This window comes from Hippocampus comes, unplaced genomic scaffold (assembly GCF_001891065.2).
Source record: "Hippocampus comes isolate QL1 unplaced genomic scaffold, H_comes_QL1_v1.1 scaffold367, whole genome shotgun sequence".
Lineage (NCBI taxonomy): Eukaryota > Metazoa > Chordata > Actinopteri > Syngnathiformes > Syngnathidae > Hippocampus > Hippocampus comes.
Window position 1 is genome coordinate 700,930 of NW_017805741.1, and position 19,630 is coordinate 720,559.

Consider the following 19,630-nt stretch of genomic DNA (forward strand, 5'->3'; position numbering starts at 1 on the left):
AAAAAAAGGGGAAGAGGAGAGAAGAAAGCAGGACAGTGTTAGTGGGCAGTGGGGGGAATACAATACAAATAAGATGCATAAATTCTGATAACAATGGCTGAGAACCAGTGGGGGCGGGACATTTAATTTCTGCCCAACAAAGCCTCCAATTGCCTGTAGCCAAGGGCTGTTCCGTATACAACAATATATTTAACACAAAGCAGTGATTCCACTGCAAAATGTCTCCAAATTTAAGTCAACTTGCCTGTCTGATATTGGAACTGTTTGAATTAGGACTGTTTGTACAGTGGAAGTCTGCTGCACATGGGCTATTCGGTATTGGGGTGATTTCGCCTGTATTTCTGTCATTGAACTGAAACACTCCCCATTTGCTATTTTTTTGTGCGTAGGCCAGAGTTATTTCTCAAATATTGCTTTGGCTCCATGAGGTGGCAAATTGCTCCCGAGCAATCATGATGGACTGGAGAGAGCTTCATTTAAATAGATCATAGTTTGGTGGCGATTTTGCTCCATACAGACGCCTCCGTTGTGGCAAGGATTGGGACTGCAGGGAACGGCTTGCTCTGCTCGACCGAGGTTCAAAGTTGGCAAAACAGGAATCAAAGTTGGCAAACCATACGGTGATTAAAAATCGGAATCCGTTGACTTCATTCATCTCTGAGAGGTTCAAATGAATTGTTCTTTCATCATTTCATTGATGATTTATTTGTTTGCAATTCATTCAAATTTTAATCATTTCCTAGATTGACTCCATGTTTATTTCATTTTGGCACAAGAAGAAAGGAATTGCAGGAGTTGACTGGATTAGTCCGTCATTCGTGGCTTACTAATTATGAAATATAAATGATCAATTATGTTTTAGATATTTTTAATCATTTATTTTATGGAGTTATACCAAGACAAAAGTTTTTAGGGCAATTATTTAAAAATATATTCCTCCCTTAATTTAGTCATTCATACATTCATTAATTATACATTTGCTATTCTCAGCAATTAATCCATCTTTTAATCTTTTATTTTATTGGTTATTTATTTTCAACCAATATTTTTTTGCCATTATTTCACATTAAATTCCACATATGTGATAATAACACCAATCCAGCTTTCATATGTATATGCAGTAACTATTATGAATACATTTTGAGTAATACGTTTGCTTTCTAGCCATTTCATTGTTGAATTATTTCATTTTGACACAGCAACAAACATAACAACACTCAAAATATGCCAAATCTCTCAATCTAACTGCTGGCAGTCTGTGTAATTTGTCTGCAAGAAATAACGTATACTTGACTACACTCTTGATGGAGTCGGTGATGCATTTGCAGAAAACAAATTTGAACCAAAATACTTGAATACTCACGTTGGAGGCAGTTGGTTCCGAGGTAGGGGTATGTGCACTTGCACTCTGGTCCTCCAGCCGAGTTCAACACGCAGTCACCAAAATGACAATTCATATCCTTGCAGACATCTTTAGCTGAATATTCAATTAAAAAAAAACCACAGCAAACAAACAAACAAAAAAAAAACATTAGGCGAACACAGATCGTATTGTTGTCATTCCCTCGCATTTTAAACCCATCAAAATATATTGAAATACATTTGAACTTATTAAAACACCTTTTATTTAAACAATTTCTTTTACACGTTGTCAAGAAATGGGGAGATTATTGCGTAACATCACATTGAGGATGCTGGTGGGCCGCTGTCCTGCATGTTTTCCAAGTCTCTCTGTTGCAACACACCTGATTAGAATGATCAGATCATCAGAAAGCTCTGCGTAACCCTGATATTGAACCTGTTCATTTGAATCAGGTGTGTTGCAACAGGGAGACTTGGAAAACATGCAGGACAGCGGCCCTCCAGGACCGGAGTTTGACACCCCTGCTTTGAGGAGATGAAAAGAAAACTGGATACGCACGTCACGAGATGCGATTCAAGGACAGTACATTTGAAAATGGAACGGTTCGATTTGCTTCGATTCAGTGGTATTACAATTCGATTGACTGTGGCTCAGTTCGAGCGGGTATGATGCAGTGAGTTTGTTGTCATTTTATAATATGGCTACACGTGTGAAGAAAAGAAATGTGGCATTTGTTTATAAAGGGCGTGCATTTTTCCATTAAAAGACAATTTGATCCATGGTGTATTATTATTTTATGTGAAATGTTCTGTAAAGCGCTTTGTTACAGCTGCAGCTGTTGTGAAAGCACTCTGCCTCCTGGTGGCCAATACGGGCACACACGAATGATGAGCAGCGTAATGCACCATTGAATTATGACGCACGAATTTTCTTTACATTTTATTTAATCATACTATTACGTTGTTTTTATCAAGTAAGATTACATTTTTCTTGTTTAAAAACATGTTTTAGTTTTTGGGGGGCTGGTGTTTTAGGGGGCTGGAATAGATCAATGACAATTCGAATAAATCTCGCAAATCAAGTAACCACTGCACAACACCACCATATGTAGCCAGACTACTTTGTAATATTGAAATCAACTGACCTTTTTGACACTTGTCGCCCATGAAAGGCTCGCGACACGAACACGTTACTTTGTCAGAAAGGACGTTGCATTGGCCGTTGTGAAAGCATGGGTTTGGATCACAAAGTTCAGGCTCTGAAAGGAAAAAAGCAAGAAAACCTTTCCTGGTCAACAACACAGTCATATTGTTGTCATTCGCACGCATTTTGAACCCATCAAAATATATTGAAATACACTTGAACTTATTAAAACACCTTTTATTTAAACAATTTCTTTTACACGTTGTCAAGAAATGGGAGATTATTGCGTAACATGACTTTGAGGATGCTGGTGGGCCGCTGTCCTGCATGTTTTCCAAGTCTCTCTGTTGCAACACACCTGATTAGAATGATCAGATCATCAGAAAGCTCTGCGCAACCCTGATATTGAACCTGTTCATTTGAATCAGGTGTGTTGCAACAGGGAGACTTGGAAAACATGCAGGACAGCGGCCCTCCAGGACCGGAGTTTGACACCCCTGCTTTGAGGCGATGAAAAGAAAACCGGATACGCATGTCACGGGATGCGATTCAAGGACAGTACATTTGAAAATGGAACGGTTCGATTTGCTTCGATTCAGTGGTATTACAATTCGATTGACTGTGGCTCAGTTCGAGCGGGTATGATGCAGTGAGTTTGTTGTCATTTTATAATATGGCTACACGTGTGAAGAAAAGAAATGTGGCATTTGTTTATAAAGGGCGTGCATTTTTCCATTAAAAGACAATTTGATCCATGGTGTATTATTATTTTATGTGAAATGTTCTGTAAAGCGCTTTGTTACAGCTGCAGCTGTTGTGAAAGCACTCTTAGAATACAGATGTAACGTCATGTAATAGGGGGCAGTATGATTCAAGAATGCTGGACTTAAAATAGAACAATTCTATTCGGTTCCGATTCGATGCACTCACGTCTGTACATGCGTAAAGTGCTCATCAAATGACTAAAGGGAAAAGAAAAACTCACCTTTGCGGAAAGTTAGTTTTTGACGCACCCATGAGGTTGTGTCAGAAAAGAAGCGCGGGAAACTTTTTCGTATGGGATGTTGTCCATCGTCAGAATCTGACAAAAACAAAGAAAACACACACACACACACACACACACACACACACACACACACACACACACACACACAGAGACATTTCAGGATGACCCTAAAATGCACTGTCACCTTGAATAGGTGAACGACCATGACAAGTGAATTGACATTTGTTTCCAAACACACGTTTGAAGATAAAGTTACCAGCTTCGCTTGCAAGCCAGCAGTTCCCATCTTGTGGGAAATATTCCAGCCACCACAGGGGGCAAAGCGGATATATTTTCAGAGCTCAAACGTACACATTTGTATGAGCCCGCTGGCTAGATGAACTCGGAAGCCTTTTTTTATGGGCGCGGTTGTGTTTGCTTGAGGTTGACAGAAGCACAGCGCAACCACGGCATACATTTACTTTAATGAGGAAGGTGTCTTTGCAGCTTCATACTTGTCATTTGTTTTCTATCATTCGAATGGTGGTTCTGAACACAAAAGTAAAGAGCCGGACATGTACAGTGAAAAGCTTCACAGACGTTGAAATGAAGTGCAATCTGTGAAGGTTATTTGAGGTTCATCTTGAATTTTCAACCGGAAGCCTTTTCAATTGGATACTTGACAAGATTTTAGATCAATTCATAGACGAGTGGATCCTCACAGCCGCAGCCTATTTACCCATGCCGTCCAGCTGAAACGCACAAAGCAACAAATGCGTCAGGGCGGATTCTTTGTGCCGACTTTTGAAAACATCGGGAGACTCACAGACGTCCGGATTCCTTGGACTCCGAGTAGGCTCACGCAGACAAGCAGGAGGCCCGCAGACAACATGGCACTGTGTTCCAGTACAGTATGATGACAAGCAAAAAAATGGGGCTATTTTTATAGCCCCCGGGGGATTGAAGAAGTCAATCTTTAGCCCAACTCATCCACCCCTCTTGCCCAAATTTGTGTGTTTAAACTGCATGGGGCTCAAACTAACCTTTGTTTTATTGACCTGTCCTTGGTTACCGCCGAATAACAACCAAAGCGAAAGGACAAATGGAAACGAAAGCATGGCGGTGTCTTGTATCGCAAGTCATTTTTCCCATTGAAATGGACATTTCAAGATCAAGTTTCTGCTAAGAAACAGAGCATTCCATAACGGAGGTCCCTCGTCACTCAAATCATCTTTCCCAGTCGGATGAAAACGAAAGCATGGCGGTGTCTTGTAAAAGTCTCGCAAGTCATTTTTCCCATTGAAATGGACATTTCAAGACCAAGTTTCTGCTCAGAAACAGAGGATTCCAGAATGGAGGTCCCTCGTCACTCAAATCATCTTTCCCAGTCAAATTGAAATGCAGTTCTTAAAAACAGCTTTCCACAAATGTGCTTGATAAAACCAAACAGTCATGGCAATTTCAATTTGTTCTTGTCACACTTTCCCCTTCGCTTGTTATGTTCATTCTGGTGCGCGCCTCGGCCGGTGACCACATCGCCTCCCCCCCAAAATTAGTCGGACTATATTAAGGATAAGAAAAAGGGATGAAATAAACAGAATTTGTCCAAAGAGTCATTCTCACATGGTTGGTTTAATCAAAAAGGTGAGATGGCACGCAAATATTCCATATACAACAACATTACATACAGTATGTACACAGGGAGCAAACATGCTCTCCTTTATTGAACAAAGAGGTCAAAACTTGGTTTTTCCCACATCATTTCACAGTGTCACTCCAGGTTTAAAAAAATAAAAAATAGGCCACTGACATGGAGAGAAGTTAAGGAGTGCAGATTTAAAAAAAAAAATAAAATCAAAAAAATCACACACACACTCTCCTCAAACTGCAACACACTCACACTTTGATTGTTGGGTACAGTTCGGCATAGCCACACCATTCTTATGATGCCAAATGGAGAAAGTGCAATGAACACAGTGGTCGGGTTCCCCCCCCCCCCAATTTAAAAAAAATGGGTCTCTTTTTAACCTTTCACGATGTGTTATTAATACTCAATGTATTATCCTCATTACTTTACAGGGTTCAATGGAAAGTACTATATTTTTTTTTCTTTAAATACGGGCATGGCGCTAGGAGCAAAAGTCAATCACTTCAAAAATAAGCCGCTTGTTTGTGGTTGTGTTGCCTCTGCGCAAACAGTCTCAGCGCCGTGTCGCAAACGCTCAGGTGTACTCGGACTTCCGGATGTAATTGGACGGCACGTAGCCTCGTCGGCCGCCGGCCTCGCCGAGCCACCACTCGGCGTTGCCGTTCATGTCCTGGAACTCCAGGATGCGTAGACGCTGGTTGGCCGAAATGCTCAGTTCGTTGGCGCAACGAGCACTGAAGGAGTACAGGGCAAAGTAGATCTGAAAAAGACGATTTCCTGGTTACTTTTTCCTAGTTTTGAATACGTTGCCTAGCTATTCAACCGTGCTTTTTCGTTTTGGTACGCAAGTCAGTATTTTAAGCAACCGGGGCAAAGCTCACCTGGTGCCCGTCCAATTCCGCATCGCGCTCCGATTCGGGCTCGCTGAAGTCGTCGAGAGAGTAGGCGGATTTCTCGAGGCCGCCGTTCCTCCACCGGTAAGAGTTGGAAGCCTTGTCGCCGTGTCTCTGCTGCGAGGCGTTTCTGCGCGAGGAAGAGGAGTCCGTCTCCGACTGGTCACTCGGGCCGGCGCGACTGCCATCGTACGGGTCCCCGTGGCGGCCCGAGCTCTGGTGCGAAGACTCGACGTTCCTTTGACCGGAGGCGGCGCGGCGCTCGGCCGACTCCTTGCGGTCAGAGGGGTTCCGCGGCGAGGAGTCGCTCTGACCGGCCGGGTCGGGGTGAAGCCCGCGAGACGGGGCGGAGTCCGGGGACGGGTGCGGAGACGAGCGGCTTTGGGCTTGCGTCGTGGAGAAGCTGACGGTTGCCGTTTCCTGGCTGAAGGTTAGCGTGCTGTTGCTGTTCTGGCGAGAGAAAACGGGCGAGGAGCCGCCGTAGCCCGACTCGTTGGACGACTGGCTCTCGATGGAGACGTCCGACTGGCTCCGGCGCTGGTTGTAGGGCTTGAGGAAGGAACTGTACACGAAGCCCTTGGTGACTGCGGAGCGAGAAGAGGAAAAGTTGAAATGGCGTGACCGGTTTTCACTTTCTTCCAATCTCAAGCTTGCGAGCGGTTGGACCTACCGCCGTTGTCAATCAGCCAGCGATTGTTGCTCCCCATCGGGTCCTGCTGCTTGATGATGCCCACCAGGTCCCCCTCCAGGATGGACACGTCCAGATCCTGGGCCGCATTGAAGTTCCTCTCGGCCTGGAAGAGTTTCCCGGGACCGTAGCGCGCCATCAGGCCGGCGCGATGCTGCTCGGTCTGCAAGATGCAGTTGGGCTGGATGGACGGGAGGGACCGGGTCCCAGGGTTAGGCCGTGCGCGATGCAACGCACTCGCTCGGGGCTATCGACGATTTCGACACCGGAAGCTACCCCTTTAAGTTCTGTTTATTTAAGACGGACGGCGACTTTGACCCTCCTGGACACGGAAGACTTTCGGAAATTCAACACAAAATGGAATGAGGGTGCAGGTGGGGCAAATGGTGGAACTCACGGGTCCTTGGAGTTGCTTTTTGGAGCTGTGCTTCTCCAGGGTTTTCTTGCTGGGGCTAACGGTCGCGCCGGTTGTGGCGACGGCGGCGGCGGCGGCTGCGGGCAGGTTTTCAGGGCAGAAGCTGAAGCTCTGCAGCAGCTGAAGCACGCGACCGTACTCTTCTTGGAACTGGGCCACCAAGTTGCCCTCAGTGCCGACCTTGCGAGAAAACTAGAGACAAACGCAAAGAACGTTGCTCCGAAGCCCCTTGCGGAAATCGCCGACCCGACCAAATCCGACTCACGGCTTGAAGGAGAGGTTTCAGCTCCCCGAGGGTCGTCTTCATGAAGTCTTTCTGAGCCTGAGCGAAGGCCTTGATGCAGCCGGCGAGGAGCTCCTCGGCGGCGCTGTGGAACTTTGGCAGCTCGTCCAAAAGTTGGGCGTTGAGCGCCTCGTAGTTGCTGCGCGCCACCTGCAGCTCGTCTTGAACCCGCCGGTCCTTGAGGCGCTCGGCTCGCTCCTTGCAACTGTCGTAGTCCAGCAGCTTGTCGAAACGCTTCTGGACCAGCTTGTGAGGCCCGGCGAACATGAGTAGTAGCTGGGTGAGCGGGTTGATCACCAAAGCTTCCGTGCGCTCCTTCTGCTCAACGGAAAGCGGAACGAGACGGGGATGAATGCCGGTGGCGGAAAGCAACGTGCGGTCACCGGCTGTTCTATCCATACAGTCCGTGGGCGACTAAAGCGCTCGCCGCGTACGGTTCAGACTTCCGAGCCTCTGCTCTCTTCGAAGAGAGGAGCTTTCATGCTTCTGCATACCGTGACAGAAGCAAACAAGGACACGAGGCTCGCTTCGGATTTATGGCTGGGTCACGTTAGCATTGCTAGCTCGGTTCAAGTCATACACCGCAGTGCTCGCTTGTGCATTTATTCTAGTCACTTTTTTTCGTTTGTTTTTTTTTTTTTTTTTACACTGCACTTTCACACACTTTATGAACGCTTACCCAAGAGTTTGTGGACCCTGAGAAGAGGCCTTTATGATGCAAGTTTGTCTCCCAAAAATGCTTGAAAAACCCCGTTTTGTCTTTAAAATACATTTCAGAATCTCGACATTTTTTTAACCGACATACAGGGCTTGAATAAGGACTTACCACTTTTTTTTTTTTTTTCTACGCAAGTATCTGGACTTCTACGTTTGCCATCTCCAATGAGTGCAGATGAGACATCCCGAGGCGGGACTTCACTTACAAATTCGGTGAACTGCTTGTCGCTGATGCAGCGATGGGCTCTCTGGAAGCGCTCCGGGTCGGGGAGACTTTGCTCCGTGTAGATGTCGCAGAAGCTGATGGCCGCCAGCACCTTCACCGAGGCCGATTCCTGCCCAAGATTCAAAAGCGTCAGTCACCGCAGGCCGCCGACGTATCGGGAGCCGCGCCAAAATGGAAGTACCCTGATATGCTGCAGGTACAAGGAAATGTCCCGGACGAAAGATTTAATGAGTCTCTCCTGCAGCCGGAACCTCCTTTCAGCCTCGTCGAACGCCTCGTCTTTAATCTGAGCCGGGACGGGACGTTTAGAACCGACGATGTCTCACGCGCACGAGCAGTGTGCAGAATCTGGAGCAGCCGTGAGGAAGCCTCGTTTGTACCTGGGGTGAAATTCCCGTCAGGTGCTTGAGGTGACTGCTGACACGGTTGGACTTCTTGATGATGGAATGCATGCTCAGTTTGGAGATTTTGTCGATGAACGTGTCCTCGTCGCCCTTCCTGTACTTCACCACTGGGGACAGCGGGCGGGAAAAGGGGTGGGGGAAGTGAGAACAAACCGTTGACGTCGGACGCTCACTGAAATTCTCACCAAGGTCCTTCCGGCGCTTGTACTCGTTGATGTTGACGTTGATTTCCTTGACAGCCTGCAGGGCCTGAGCGAGCTGGGGCCGGTCGTGGTGGCTCTCGGGCGTGGCCCCCAGCAGCTCCACGAGCAGCAGCGGGTAGCGCATGACCCGCTGCACCGGCTTGATGAGGAAAGAGCCCAGGTTGATGTAGTTTGTTTTGCCCCTGAACACCCCCCCCCCAAAAAAATAAGAAGAATAAAATGGATGAGTGCAACCAAAATTGAAATACGTCACGTGGGCGCCCGTGTTGACAGCAACAAATGGAGCGAAGGCAACATGACTGAAGCGGCACGATAAGGAACTAAACGAATCCCTCTTAATGCCATCGAGAGGACAGAAGAGCTCGACTTGAAAACAAAGCAGCGAAGCTGCGTCTGTTCTTGTTTTGCCCATTTGAGTCCACATGATGGCGTTAGTTTCCCACTTCCCAGATGCTTTATGAACGCTTACCCAAGAGTTTGTGGACCCTGAGAAGAGGCCTTTATGATGCAAGTTTGTCTCCCAAAAATGCTTGAAAAACCCCGTTTTGTCTTTAAAATACATTTCAGAATCTCGACATTTTTTTAACCGACATACAGGGCTTGAATAAGGACTTACCACTTTTTTTTTTTTTTTGATGCCACACAGAAGCGACCCCGGATGTCTCATTCAACGGCCACATGCAAAGACCACAACGATTTCCATCCGAGGAGGGCAATGAGACACACACACACACACACATGCGCACGCGGGACACACAAAGGTCAATCAAAGGGTGTTAGCAATCAGGATGATTGACATGCTCATGGCAACACTCTTTGTGGAGACTTACCACTCTCGATATATGGCCCTGTGGACGTGAGGGAGTGAGAAGAGATAACAGGATTCATGAGCCTCAGAATGCCGTTAGCCACCCCAAAAACTTTCTCAACTATTTTCGCCTCCCCTTGAACAGAAAGCTGATGAGATGAACGAGACAATACAAACGATTTCTTGAGCGTGTTTCAAAAAGAGTTGGCCCATTTCAAAGTGGCCAACTTTTCGTCCTTCCGTTTTTCTCGATGCGGCCCCTCCAACCAAAACGTTTGCGGACACCCCCGACTTACAAAGGATATCTGATTTATGGATGCCGACAATCAGGACAATGAACCGCTTCAATTTGCTGCCGACGAGTTGCCGTACCCTACGCATTGAGGCCCCCATGTAAATACGCACACTTTTGTCGGCGATGTGCCATTGAGTATTTCCACTCGTGCCAACGACGTCGCATTTTTGTTGATCACTTTTCTCAGCGGAAGCGGCGCCGTTCCCGTTCGAAACCAACCCCCGTGTTCCGTCAGCTCGTTGCGTCAACTCAAGTTTCTGACTCAGTGCGGGCCAAACAGGCGCAACAGGGTAGGGCGCATTCCTCAACTGCCCGACTTTGAGCTTTTGCTTGCGCTGACAACCAAAAGCCGAGTGGGAAAGTAGGAAGGCGGCTGTAGCGGAGGCTGGGGGGTTCTTGATCCACTTTTGTGGTTTGTCTCGGAGCAAAGTCGAAACAAATCAATAGAAACTTGTCATTAATCACACAACTCTCTGGCGTGATTTAGTCAACATCTGAGTGGAGACTCCAAAAGCTATCTGGAAAAAGTGACTTCCAATCAATAAATGTAGCCATGCAGAAAATAAGGTCAATTCATCTGTTCCAAGGTCAAATTCTCCATTTTTAAGATGAAGTCCCACATGAGGACTGTTTGAGCAGAACTCAAAACTTTGGGGCATTTGCCCCAGCGCGTATCACCAATTGGGGGCGCCAACAGTGGAAACGTCATCTCGCCAACCTCCGTCAACAACGCATCTTTTCTGGCAGTTTTTCGTCGTACACATTTTAGTCTCGGTGCTCTTCAACAAGCACGATTTGTTTTGTTTTTTTTTTTGTTGTTTTTTTTTTTACCTCAGCCTCTCCAGACACTCCAACACATGGCGCTGGATGTTTTCGTCTTTCTCGTAGGTTTCCAGCAGCGAGATGGCGTCGTCGTGGTTCTGGCAATAGACGTTGTACACCGCCTCCAGCTCCGCTTTAAAGTCCAGGAAGACCTTTCCTGGAGAGTCACATGACGCAAAGATTCGACCTTAGGCCCGGCCGACGAAACACAAGCGCGTCATCGAGAAATCGACAAACGGCAACAGATTTTCTTCCTTCGAGGCCGACTGTTGACGACGGCTTACCGATAGAGTCCGTTTCCTCCAGCGTTTCAAACAGCCGCTGAGACAGATCGATCACAGAGTTGATGTTGCCAAAAAGTCCGTCATAGTCCACGTTCTTCACCTTGAAACCAAAAAGACATCACGGGCAACTCGGAAAAACTTCCAGGCCGAACCGCAGCGTTCCAGGCGGAAGCGTCTCCTTACCTGCTTCTTCTTCAGAGGCTCGACGATCTCCAGCACGCACATTTGCAGGTCCTTGATGTAGTCCTTCTCCGTCTGCAGCATCTCCTCGATCACCTTGGATCGCTTCTCCAGCATCCTCAGCTCGGGGTCCTCGGCGTCGGCGGCGGGCGCGGCATCGCCGGCCGAAGCGGGCTTCGGGGGCTCCGACGACAGCTGCGTCATTTCTGAGAAAATCAAAAGGAACGTTGAGCGACGTTGCGAGCGATCTGAACGGCGCCGACGAGCTTTTCCAGAGTTCATGGAGATGTTAAGCAAAGGCCCCCCCCCCCCCCCGGACTCCCCCTGCCCTAGTATGTCTGTTTGATTGATGTGTCTGATATCAATCTCAGGGGGCCGCATTTCTCAGGGTGCCGTGGCCCACGGGGAGAGCCCGGTGCGCCTGCTCGCATTTGCGCAAGTCGGACAACGAGGCGCGAAAGAGAATCTTTGGAATCTTTCCCACGTTTGAGCGGCGGCAGGCGCGGCCGCGCCGCATTCGGGGGCTGACCCACTTTCATCAAGCGACACTTTTATTTGCTCCGCCATGTGGAATCCAAAAGGGTCCGCCGCGCGCATTTGCATGCGCACAATGCGCTCATAGACAGTCCAAGTGGGACAGCCTCCAAAAATACTCCCGCTCGCAAACTCCCACCAAATGAGCCACACAAGCCGCGTCAAAACTTGGACCGACTAACTTTTTTCCCTGCAACATTTTCACCTCCTTTCCAAACATCCCGGCACCAGAAGCCCCGCGACAATCTCGGGCAGGAAGGAGCAAACAGCGAGCGGTCCCGCAGAAGCTCAAGTCGAACTCCAACTGGAAGGCCGACAAGTGAAAGGAGAAAAACCAAACAAGCTTTGAAACTTTGTCATTGTTTCAGTCTGGGATTGGTGCAGCGGGCCCCAAATTGGAACTCTTGACGCTCGTCTAAGTGAGTGAAGGAGATGAGGAAGCTTGACCCACCTGCTGCAAGCAAAACTTCCTTCAAACCGCTTTTCTTTCTCACGCACACGAGGGCGGTTGACACAAGCGAGTCAGTCCATTGTCAACAGCGAGAGTCCAGTTCACGCGGGTGGAAGGGCCATTCCGCGCCTCCAATTACCATGAGAAAGGATGGCGAGCCGTCGTAGATTGCGTACCCCGGAAAGGACGGCGGCTGCGGTGGGCACCAAAAGCTGGAAGTGGAGCATTTACGACAAGATCTCCTGTCCCCTTTTTTTTCTTGGTATTTTTACCTTGTCGTTTTTTTTTTTTTTAAAAAGGAAACCGCTCAGAGCCGCATGACGTATGCTCACGTAATGGTAGTGTGAGAGAGGATTCGTGGGTGGAATCCAGTCCAGGTCTGGAACGGAACCTGCGCCTGTTTTCAAAGACACCCGGCAGGCCAAGCTCCACCTTAGATTGAGATGCCAAAACTCCACATGCATCCCCAAATGCTCGACAGTTACCTCACAATGGGAGACTTTCAAACGATGCAATTTGTTTTTCCGTTGAGGAAAAGAAAAAAAAAACACACCGATCACAATATGTGCATATAAAAAAAGAAAAATCAAAGTTAAAGTCCAAGCAAAATCAAAGCATGCGAGCATGCTTGCCTGTGAGGCTCCCAGGAGAATGCCCAGTTGCTCTGGCAACCAGGCCAGCGGGAGAGATGGCGGGGGGTTGGGGGCTTCTCATAATATTAAGCCAAAGTTCGGGGGAGAGCAGCGAGGGAGTGACTTTTGCTTCCAGCGATCACAAAAACGTTTCTTTTTTTTTTTTTGTTCAAGCGGGACATGATATGACATGAGAGACGCTTCATGGAAACTCAAGCGAGTTGGAGCTTGCAGTTCAATTTGTCCTGAAAAGTACCGGGACCAACTTCCATTCTGGGAACAGAGCTTTGAAATATTCTGCAGCCCAATCCCGACATTGCGGAAACGTTCCACACGCCGTTTAGGCGTCGGATATAAACTTTGAAGGCGGTGTGACAGAAAATACATACTTAAAAGTTTGAAGCGGTTGCCGTGCACAGAGGGAAGCTCATCGGCTGACATGGCCCATCCCGCTTATCTCTGAGGGTCAAATGTTACAGGGTCACATTCCAGCTTGCGGGAGGATCTCACAGGAACCTTTCTTTTCCGTTGCAGTCACTCGCTGCAAACAAACGCTGCTGCCGGTCACACTGTGAAGGCTCTCTTGGACCGAGCTCCCCTTTTTGTCTCTCGTTCGGGCGGCAAACTAATAAACAGGTTGTTGAAAGAAGGCGTTCACGAGGAGAGATTTTCTCCTTTGGCTGCACTGCTTTGTCAACAACGCGCTTCAGTCTCTGAACGCCACTTTCGTGGCAAAGCAACGCCGGGATGATGGCGACTTGAATTCTTCACCGATATTGTTGCGAGCGCGGGACGAACTTGAAAACTGTCGCAACAAGCGCTCGTCGTGCGGCGTTACACACACGTGCTGACTTTTGGACCGACGACACGTTTCCCAGCGGGCGTGCCAAGACTTTGGAACAATGTTGTGCCACATCTTGAAAGATGGACTCACGATTTGCTCACTTCATGAACGCGCTCCCCCCCGCCGCCGGCAAGCCCATTCCCGCCGCCCTCGTCCGGGCCCATCCAGCCCAGCAACCAATGGCGATGACCGCCAACGGATTAGCCAGGACAACGCGGCATATGCTGCTTGATCACAGCGGCGTGACACAATGGCCACAGACGCTCAACTCAAACACAATTGGACGCCTTGTTTGTGTCCAGGGGAGGTTGAAAAAAAAAAAAAAGAAAAAATAAAACAGACCAACCCCTGCTTGCTTTTTGTGATTTCAAAAATGAGACCAAGATAAATCATGACGAAGCTTTTTCGAGCGTTAACGTGACCTATAACCTGACAAGTGCCATTGAATTTAAAAAAATAAACTGAAATAATGTGATTGCACAAGTGTGCACCCCCTCTTTTCACTGGAATGTGGCTGTGTTCACGATTCACATCCAAACTCGTGTGAAAAATAGCGAGACCTTCTTCCATTCAGTGTCGGATTATTGAGGACAAAAGGTCAATGCACGTTTCAAAACAAGCAAACCCGTGTCTCGGCCATCGCGTCAATGTCACCGCAACGCACTTTCGACCCAATAAGCGTCGTGTGGGGACGGTCAAATGTTCTTCGCCGCGCAATCAAATGCAAACTCCTGACGGAGCTGAAACGCTAACAGGATTAAAGGATGACAAGACGGGAAGCGTGCATGGGAGTGTTTTGAAAAATGGCGTCACCTCTCAAAGCAATCTGCCCCCACCCCCGAGTGCCCGCATACACACACACACACACACACACACACACACGCAGCATCAGTCTGACAGAAAAGGAGTCAGGAGCTGAGCTAGCCAGCGCCTGGCACCAGACGGACCCCCGCCAGACCCCCGCCATCCACTCACCATGCTGACGCTAGGGATTACTACCCGGGCTCCGGAAAGGGGGCCGCCTCGCGGTCTGTGCGCGCGGACGTGCACGTGTGTCTAGGTGACTGGGGGAGGGGTTGTTAGGGAGTGTGGGGGGAGGGGAGGGGGCGCCACCTGCTTCTTCTCAGACGCAATGCGCACGAGCCGGCTCTCTCTTTTTGGAAATGTTCCCTCAATTACACACAGAGAGACTTTCAAATGGTTTTGATGAGCAAGTCGTCCGGTCCCTGTGATGGAGCCCAGACCTCAATCACTTTATTTGCTTCCATGACTGATCAACTGACGTAATCCGCTGACTTTTGGGTGCTTTGTTCAAGACTATTTACACGTCTGTTTCGCTTGAACGAAACAGACTCGTCCACATGCGAAGACGTCTTCGGCAAACCCGATCACTACCTCGAGGGACAATGACAACAAAAAGCAAGAGGCCACAAAACCGGTTCCGCAGGTCGGCGGCGCCAAGATCGAAATTGCTCTCCTCTTCCTGCGCGATGGCGACTACTCATGTGCATACCGACACGCTGGCACATGGAAAACCGAGGACATTGCGTGACACGACAACATCCAGGTGTTTACCTCGGTTTGGCCTCCTGTTGGTGGCGAAGGGCGACTTTGCCAGAGAGGTGGGAGCCGTCTTCCTGTAGAAGCTGTTGCGATCCAAGGAACCCACGTAAACGGGCTTCCGGCCACGCTTGGAAGCGGCGCTGGAGCGGTCGCCTCTCTCCCGCTCCTCGCTGGGGCTGTACAAGACGGGATCCTCCAAAGAGCGCATTTGCCGGAGCGCCAGCTTCTTGTTTTGCTCTTCCACCCATTCCTCGCAATGGGTCTTGCGTCGGGGTTGCGAGTATTCCTCACCGCACGAATCCACAGACAGAGAGCGCAAATCCCGATATTTGTCCCTGGGTCGGCGGTGGGCAGGTGCGGCTCTGGGTTCGTAGGGTTCCCTTTCTGTCCGGCGGGGGCGCCATTCGTTCTCGTGACCGTAGGAGTCCCGGCGCTCATAGTGCGCCTTCCGGTCGCCGTCCTTTCGTCGGCGGTCGGGGTGCTCGTCTCTCCGGATCTCGTGCTTGTACCGAGAAGAGCGCTCCCCCCATCGATCGCTGCTGCGCTCGTCCAATTCAGAGTCCCGCTGGCCCCTTTGTCTCTTTGCGTCGTTTTCTTCACTTCTTCGGTCGTAGACGTCCTTGTCTTTGTAACCTCGTTCTCTGCGGTCATATTCGTCTTCTGAACGCCGATCCTGGTACTTGTCCTTGTATTTTCGTTCCCTGTAACGGTCCTCCTCTCGATATCGATCTTTTTCCCGATAGTGTTTGTCATCGGCGGAATCATAATAGTCCGCGTCTCGGGCAGGATAACAATCGCGATATCGGAGATCGTCTCTGTGCGCGTCGTAGTCGTCGTCGTAGTCTCCGTATTCGTTGCCGTACCTCGCGCGTCGTCGTCGTCGTAGTCTCCGTATTCGTTGCCGTACCTGTCACGAGCGTCGTCCCGGCGAGCGTCGTCATAGTCGTAGTCTCCATATTCGTTGCTGTACCTGTCATGTGCCTTGAGATCACGTTCACGATGTCTCCTCTCTTCGTAATATTCTCTGTCGTCGCGCTTTCTTCGTTCATAATTCTCCCTGTCCTTGTATTTTTCCTTCCAATCATACTCCTCCAATTCTCCGCGACGCCTGTGGCCGTCACTGTCAGAGTTCCGTTGGCCGTCGATCCCTCTTCTGTCTCGTCTTCTCTCCTCCCGGAATTTGGCGTGGCCTTCATGGATGCCGCCGTCCTTTGCTCGCGGCACCCGGACGTGGTCCCGGTCGTAATCTTCCGGGCCTTGATAGAAGCAATGTTTGCCTTTCCATTCGGATATCCTCACGTCGAGGTGGCCGTCCTGTGAACCCGGATGGTAGTAGACGTTGTCTCTGTAAGGTGACTTGCGCCGTTGGTCATATTCGCCGCCCGTTTGGCCGCCCTGCGCCCGGGGATCCCATCGCGCGGGCCACGGAGCGCCCACTTGCGCCGGAGGCGGGACCGCGCCCCTGACGGCGATCGGGCCTCCCCGCGCAGGCATCGTCGCCGTCTGCATCGGCATTGGACAACCGGGAATCGGAACGGGGTTAAAGGGCATCGGCGCCATCGCGGCTTGCCCCGGGAGGCCGGCGGGAGCCGCGCCGTAGCCGGCATACGCGACCTGTTGCTGCCGAAGCTGCAGTTGCTGGAAATGTTGCAGATGAGCCAGTCGCTCCCTTTCCTTGGCCCATCCGGCATCCCCCAGCTCTTCCACGCTCTTGCCCCTTCTCACCGTGGCCTCTGGAGCAAAGTTCCAGTCCACAGGAACAAACGTGACGGGGTTGCCATAAACGGCGGGGCTCTCCATGCTCCTCGTTGTCGAAATGGGCTTGCCGGCGCCGATGCGCTTTGGTCTTCAACGAGGTTTATTCCGTTGCTGCCGATTCTGGCATTCCTTCAAAAAGCGCGGCGGGAGACTCCACCTGTTCACCATTTTGGCCAGCCGCCGTCTCCCACTTGTTTTCTCGGTCTGGTCGACATGGCCTCGGCGGGACTGCCTGGCCCGAGCACCTCCCAGCTCTCAGTGGAACAGAATCGGACCCTCCCTGCTGTCGTCTCAGCGAATTGTTGAAGGCCCCCTCCCACTGTCTCAATTGGCTGCTCCCACCGCTTCCAGGAAAACAAAGTCCCTGGGGACAAGTCTTTGACGGCAGATAGAGACAAATTCCACAATATTGCCGAGTACGACCGCAGACAAGTGGTGAGGTTTCGATTCCACAACAATGCTCCGTCCGTCCTGCCCTCTGTCCTGTTTGATTTCAATTTCATTTCCTGGTCACTGGGTCATACAGACTGGCCAGAGTACCTCCGCAAAAATAAAAGGGACTGTTTTGACAGCTTGGACTTAGGAGGGAAGTCAGTGTTTGAAACACAAAGTCAAGAAGGCAAGGAACTAAGAGGTCAGACCATGAGCCTGAAAAAGTAGAAGCCAGAGCACACAATGAGCTATTGTAGAACACCGTGCTCACTCTCAGACCTCAAACACTTTTGTGTGAGGAAAAGGAAAGAAAAAACAAAAACGGAGGCCTATATTCAAACAACAACAACCCCCTCCCCCCCTCCTCTGCTCTCAATCTCATCTCGTTTGAAGAGAGGCAGCAAACTACAAAGACCGGTTTAAATACCACACAAACGGAAGGGAAAGGAAGCCGTACCCGTGGGACCGTGTCAATTTCCCAGCCAGTTCTAAACTCTCAACGGTGATAAGCAAGTGACAATTTTTTCAGTTGCTTTTTGTTTTGTTTCGTGACGACAAAATGTTTTTTCTTCCAGACAATATAAACATCTTCACCGAGGCTCACGATGGCATGTTTCACGGGGTATAAAAATAAAAAAAAAACAAGATCCTCCTCCAATGGCCTCCCTCTACTTGCATAGGATCGTTCGAATGATCAGCCGAAGACATCTCAGCTTTCCGATCCAAATCACGACCGAAACCGCATTTGTGCGCGCGTGCAGTACAGCATTCCTGCGGGGGTGTTAGCTCATGCAAATGAGGTTGTCGCGGTCTCACTTGTTGTAAAAGGGCTCATGATGCCCGTGGAATCAGCTCATGTGTCAAACATTCTGCCGTCTCCAAGTGCCCCGTTTTGTTGGGCTCAACGCTGTTGCCAAAAGACGATGAGAAGACAAAGGAGGACGGGGGGGGGGCCTTTAAACAATTAAAGCAGGCTGAAGGTTAAAGAGCTTCCAAAAAAAAATAAAAGGAGAAAACGACGACTGTTTAGGATTGCCGCTACCATGCAGCGTACACATTTACAAGAGTTTCCTAACGCGATGTCGCTGCAAGATGTTTCCGATTCCCACAAAATAAATTGTGGAGTTCTGACAGCGCGTACGCAGGCGACGACGCCATCGCGCCACATTCTGTGCCACAGCCAACTTTGGTGTTGTACAGAAGCAGGCGGGACGATACAGCGGCTGCCATCGTTTGCCAAAACGTCGTGTTTTGGTCCCCGCCTTGCTGAAGCGCCGGGGTCATTCGGCGAGGTGAAACAAAGCGCGCGTGAAAACAGCAGGCCGGCGACACTTTGGCCATCGAGCAAGGAATCGATCAACAAAAGTCCAAATGGAAGAAGACACTGACCTTGCAACTGGCGCTGCTCCAAAGCCAGCGTCTCCAGCGTGTAGTTGCAGAACTCCAGGTTCTCCATGACCTGCGCGCGGGCCGCCTCCTCCTCGTCCTCCTCCAGCATGGCCCGGAGCTCCTCGGCGGTGCGCGCGTACGCCTCCATGTCGTTCTCCACCTCTCGGAGCCGCAGCGACAGCCGGTAACTGTCCTCCCGCGGCCCCTGCTCTTGGCTCTCCGGCTCCATCTCCGCCTCCAGATCCGTCTCGGCTTCCGGCTGGAACCGGACCTCGTGTTCCCCGCTGGCTGCCGGGTCGTTGAGATCGGCCGGACCTTCAGACATCGGGTCCGAGATGCTTGGAGTTGGCTCATCGGGGGGAAGGAAGACGGGCTTGTTGTTGAGGGAGGGATGGGCGGCGGGTCTCGGGGTCGGCGGAGGCGGCCGGAGAGCGGGGCGGGCCGGTCCGCTCGCGGGTGCGCCTCTGGGACGAACGGCTCGCGGACGAGGGGCCTTCAGACATCGGGTCCGAGATGCTTGGAGTTGGCTCATCGGGGGGAAGGAAGACGGGCTTGTTGTTGAGGGAGGGATGGGCGGCGGGTCTCGGGGTCGGCGGAGGCGGCCGGAGAGCGGGGCGGGCCGGTCCGCTCGCGGGTGCGCCTCTGGGACGAACGGCTCGCGGACGAGGGG

The 19,630-nt window shown here is 50.2% G+C and overlaps 2 protein-coding genes across 2 annotated transcripts in view; both read right to left on the reverse strand.

The window, feature by feature from the left end:
• Positions 1-450: 450 nt before the first annotated feature.
• Positions 451-4,642, reverse strand: LOC109523877 (hyaluronan-binding protein 2-like). The gene is made up of 6 exons (XM_019883316.1): positions 4,318-4,642; positions 4,231-4,243; positions 3,492-3,587; positions 2,508-2,621; positions 1,364-1,477; positions 451-563 (listed from the first exon to the last, which is right to left on the reverse strand). Exons 1-6 carry the CDS (start codon positions 4,381-4,383, stop codon positions 451-453), a joined length of 516 nt encoding a protein of 171 aa, XP_019738875.1. The 5' UTR covers positions 4,384-4,642.
• Positions 4,643-5,104: 462 nt separating this feature from the next.
• dnmbp (dynamin binding protein) overlaps positions 5,105-19,630 on the reverse strand; it is a 27,347-nt gene continuing 12,821 nt past the window's right edge. The window contains 14 exon segments of the mRNA XM_019883592.1: positions 5,105-5,899; positions 6,021-6,616; positions 6,703-6,901; positions 7,118-7,327; positions 7,401-7,736; positions 8,342-8,470; positions 8,543-8,647; positions 8,742-8,872; positions 8,951-9,150; positions 9,799-9,816; positions 10,903-11,050; positions 11,178-11,277; positions 11,361-11,563; positions 18,961-19,452. Of these exon segments, the coding sequence (XP_019739151.1) occupies positions 5,714-5,899; positions 6,021-6,616; positions 6,703-6,901; positions 7,118-7,327; positions 7,401-7,736; positions 8,342-8,470; positions 8,543-8,647; positions 8,742-8,872; positions 8,951-9,150; positions 9,799-9,816; positions 10,903-11,050; positions 11,178-11,277; positions 11,361-11,563; positions 18,961-19,452 (3,053 nt within the window). The 3' untranslated portion in view covers positions 5,105-5,713.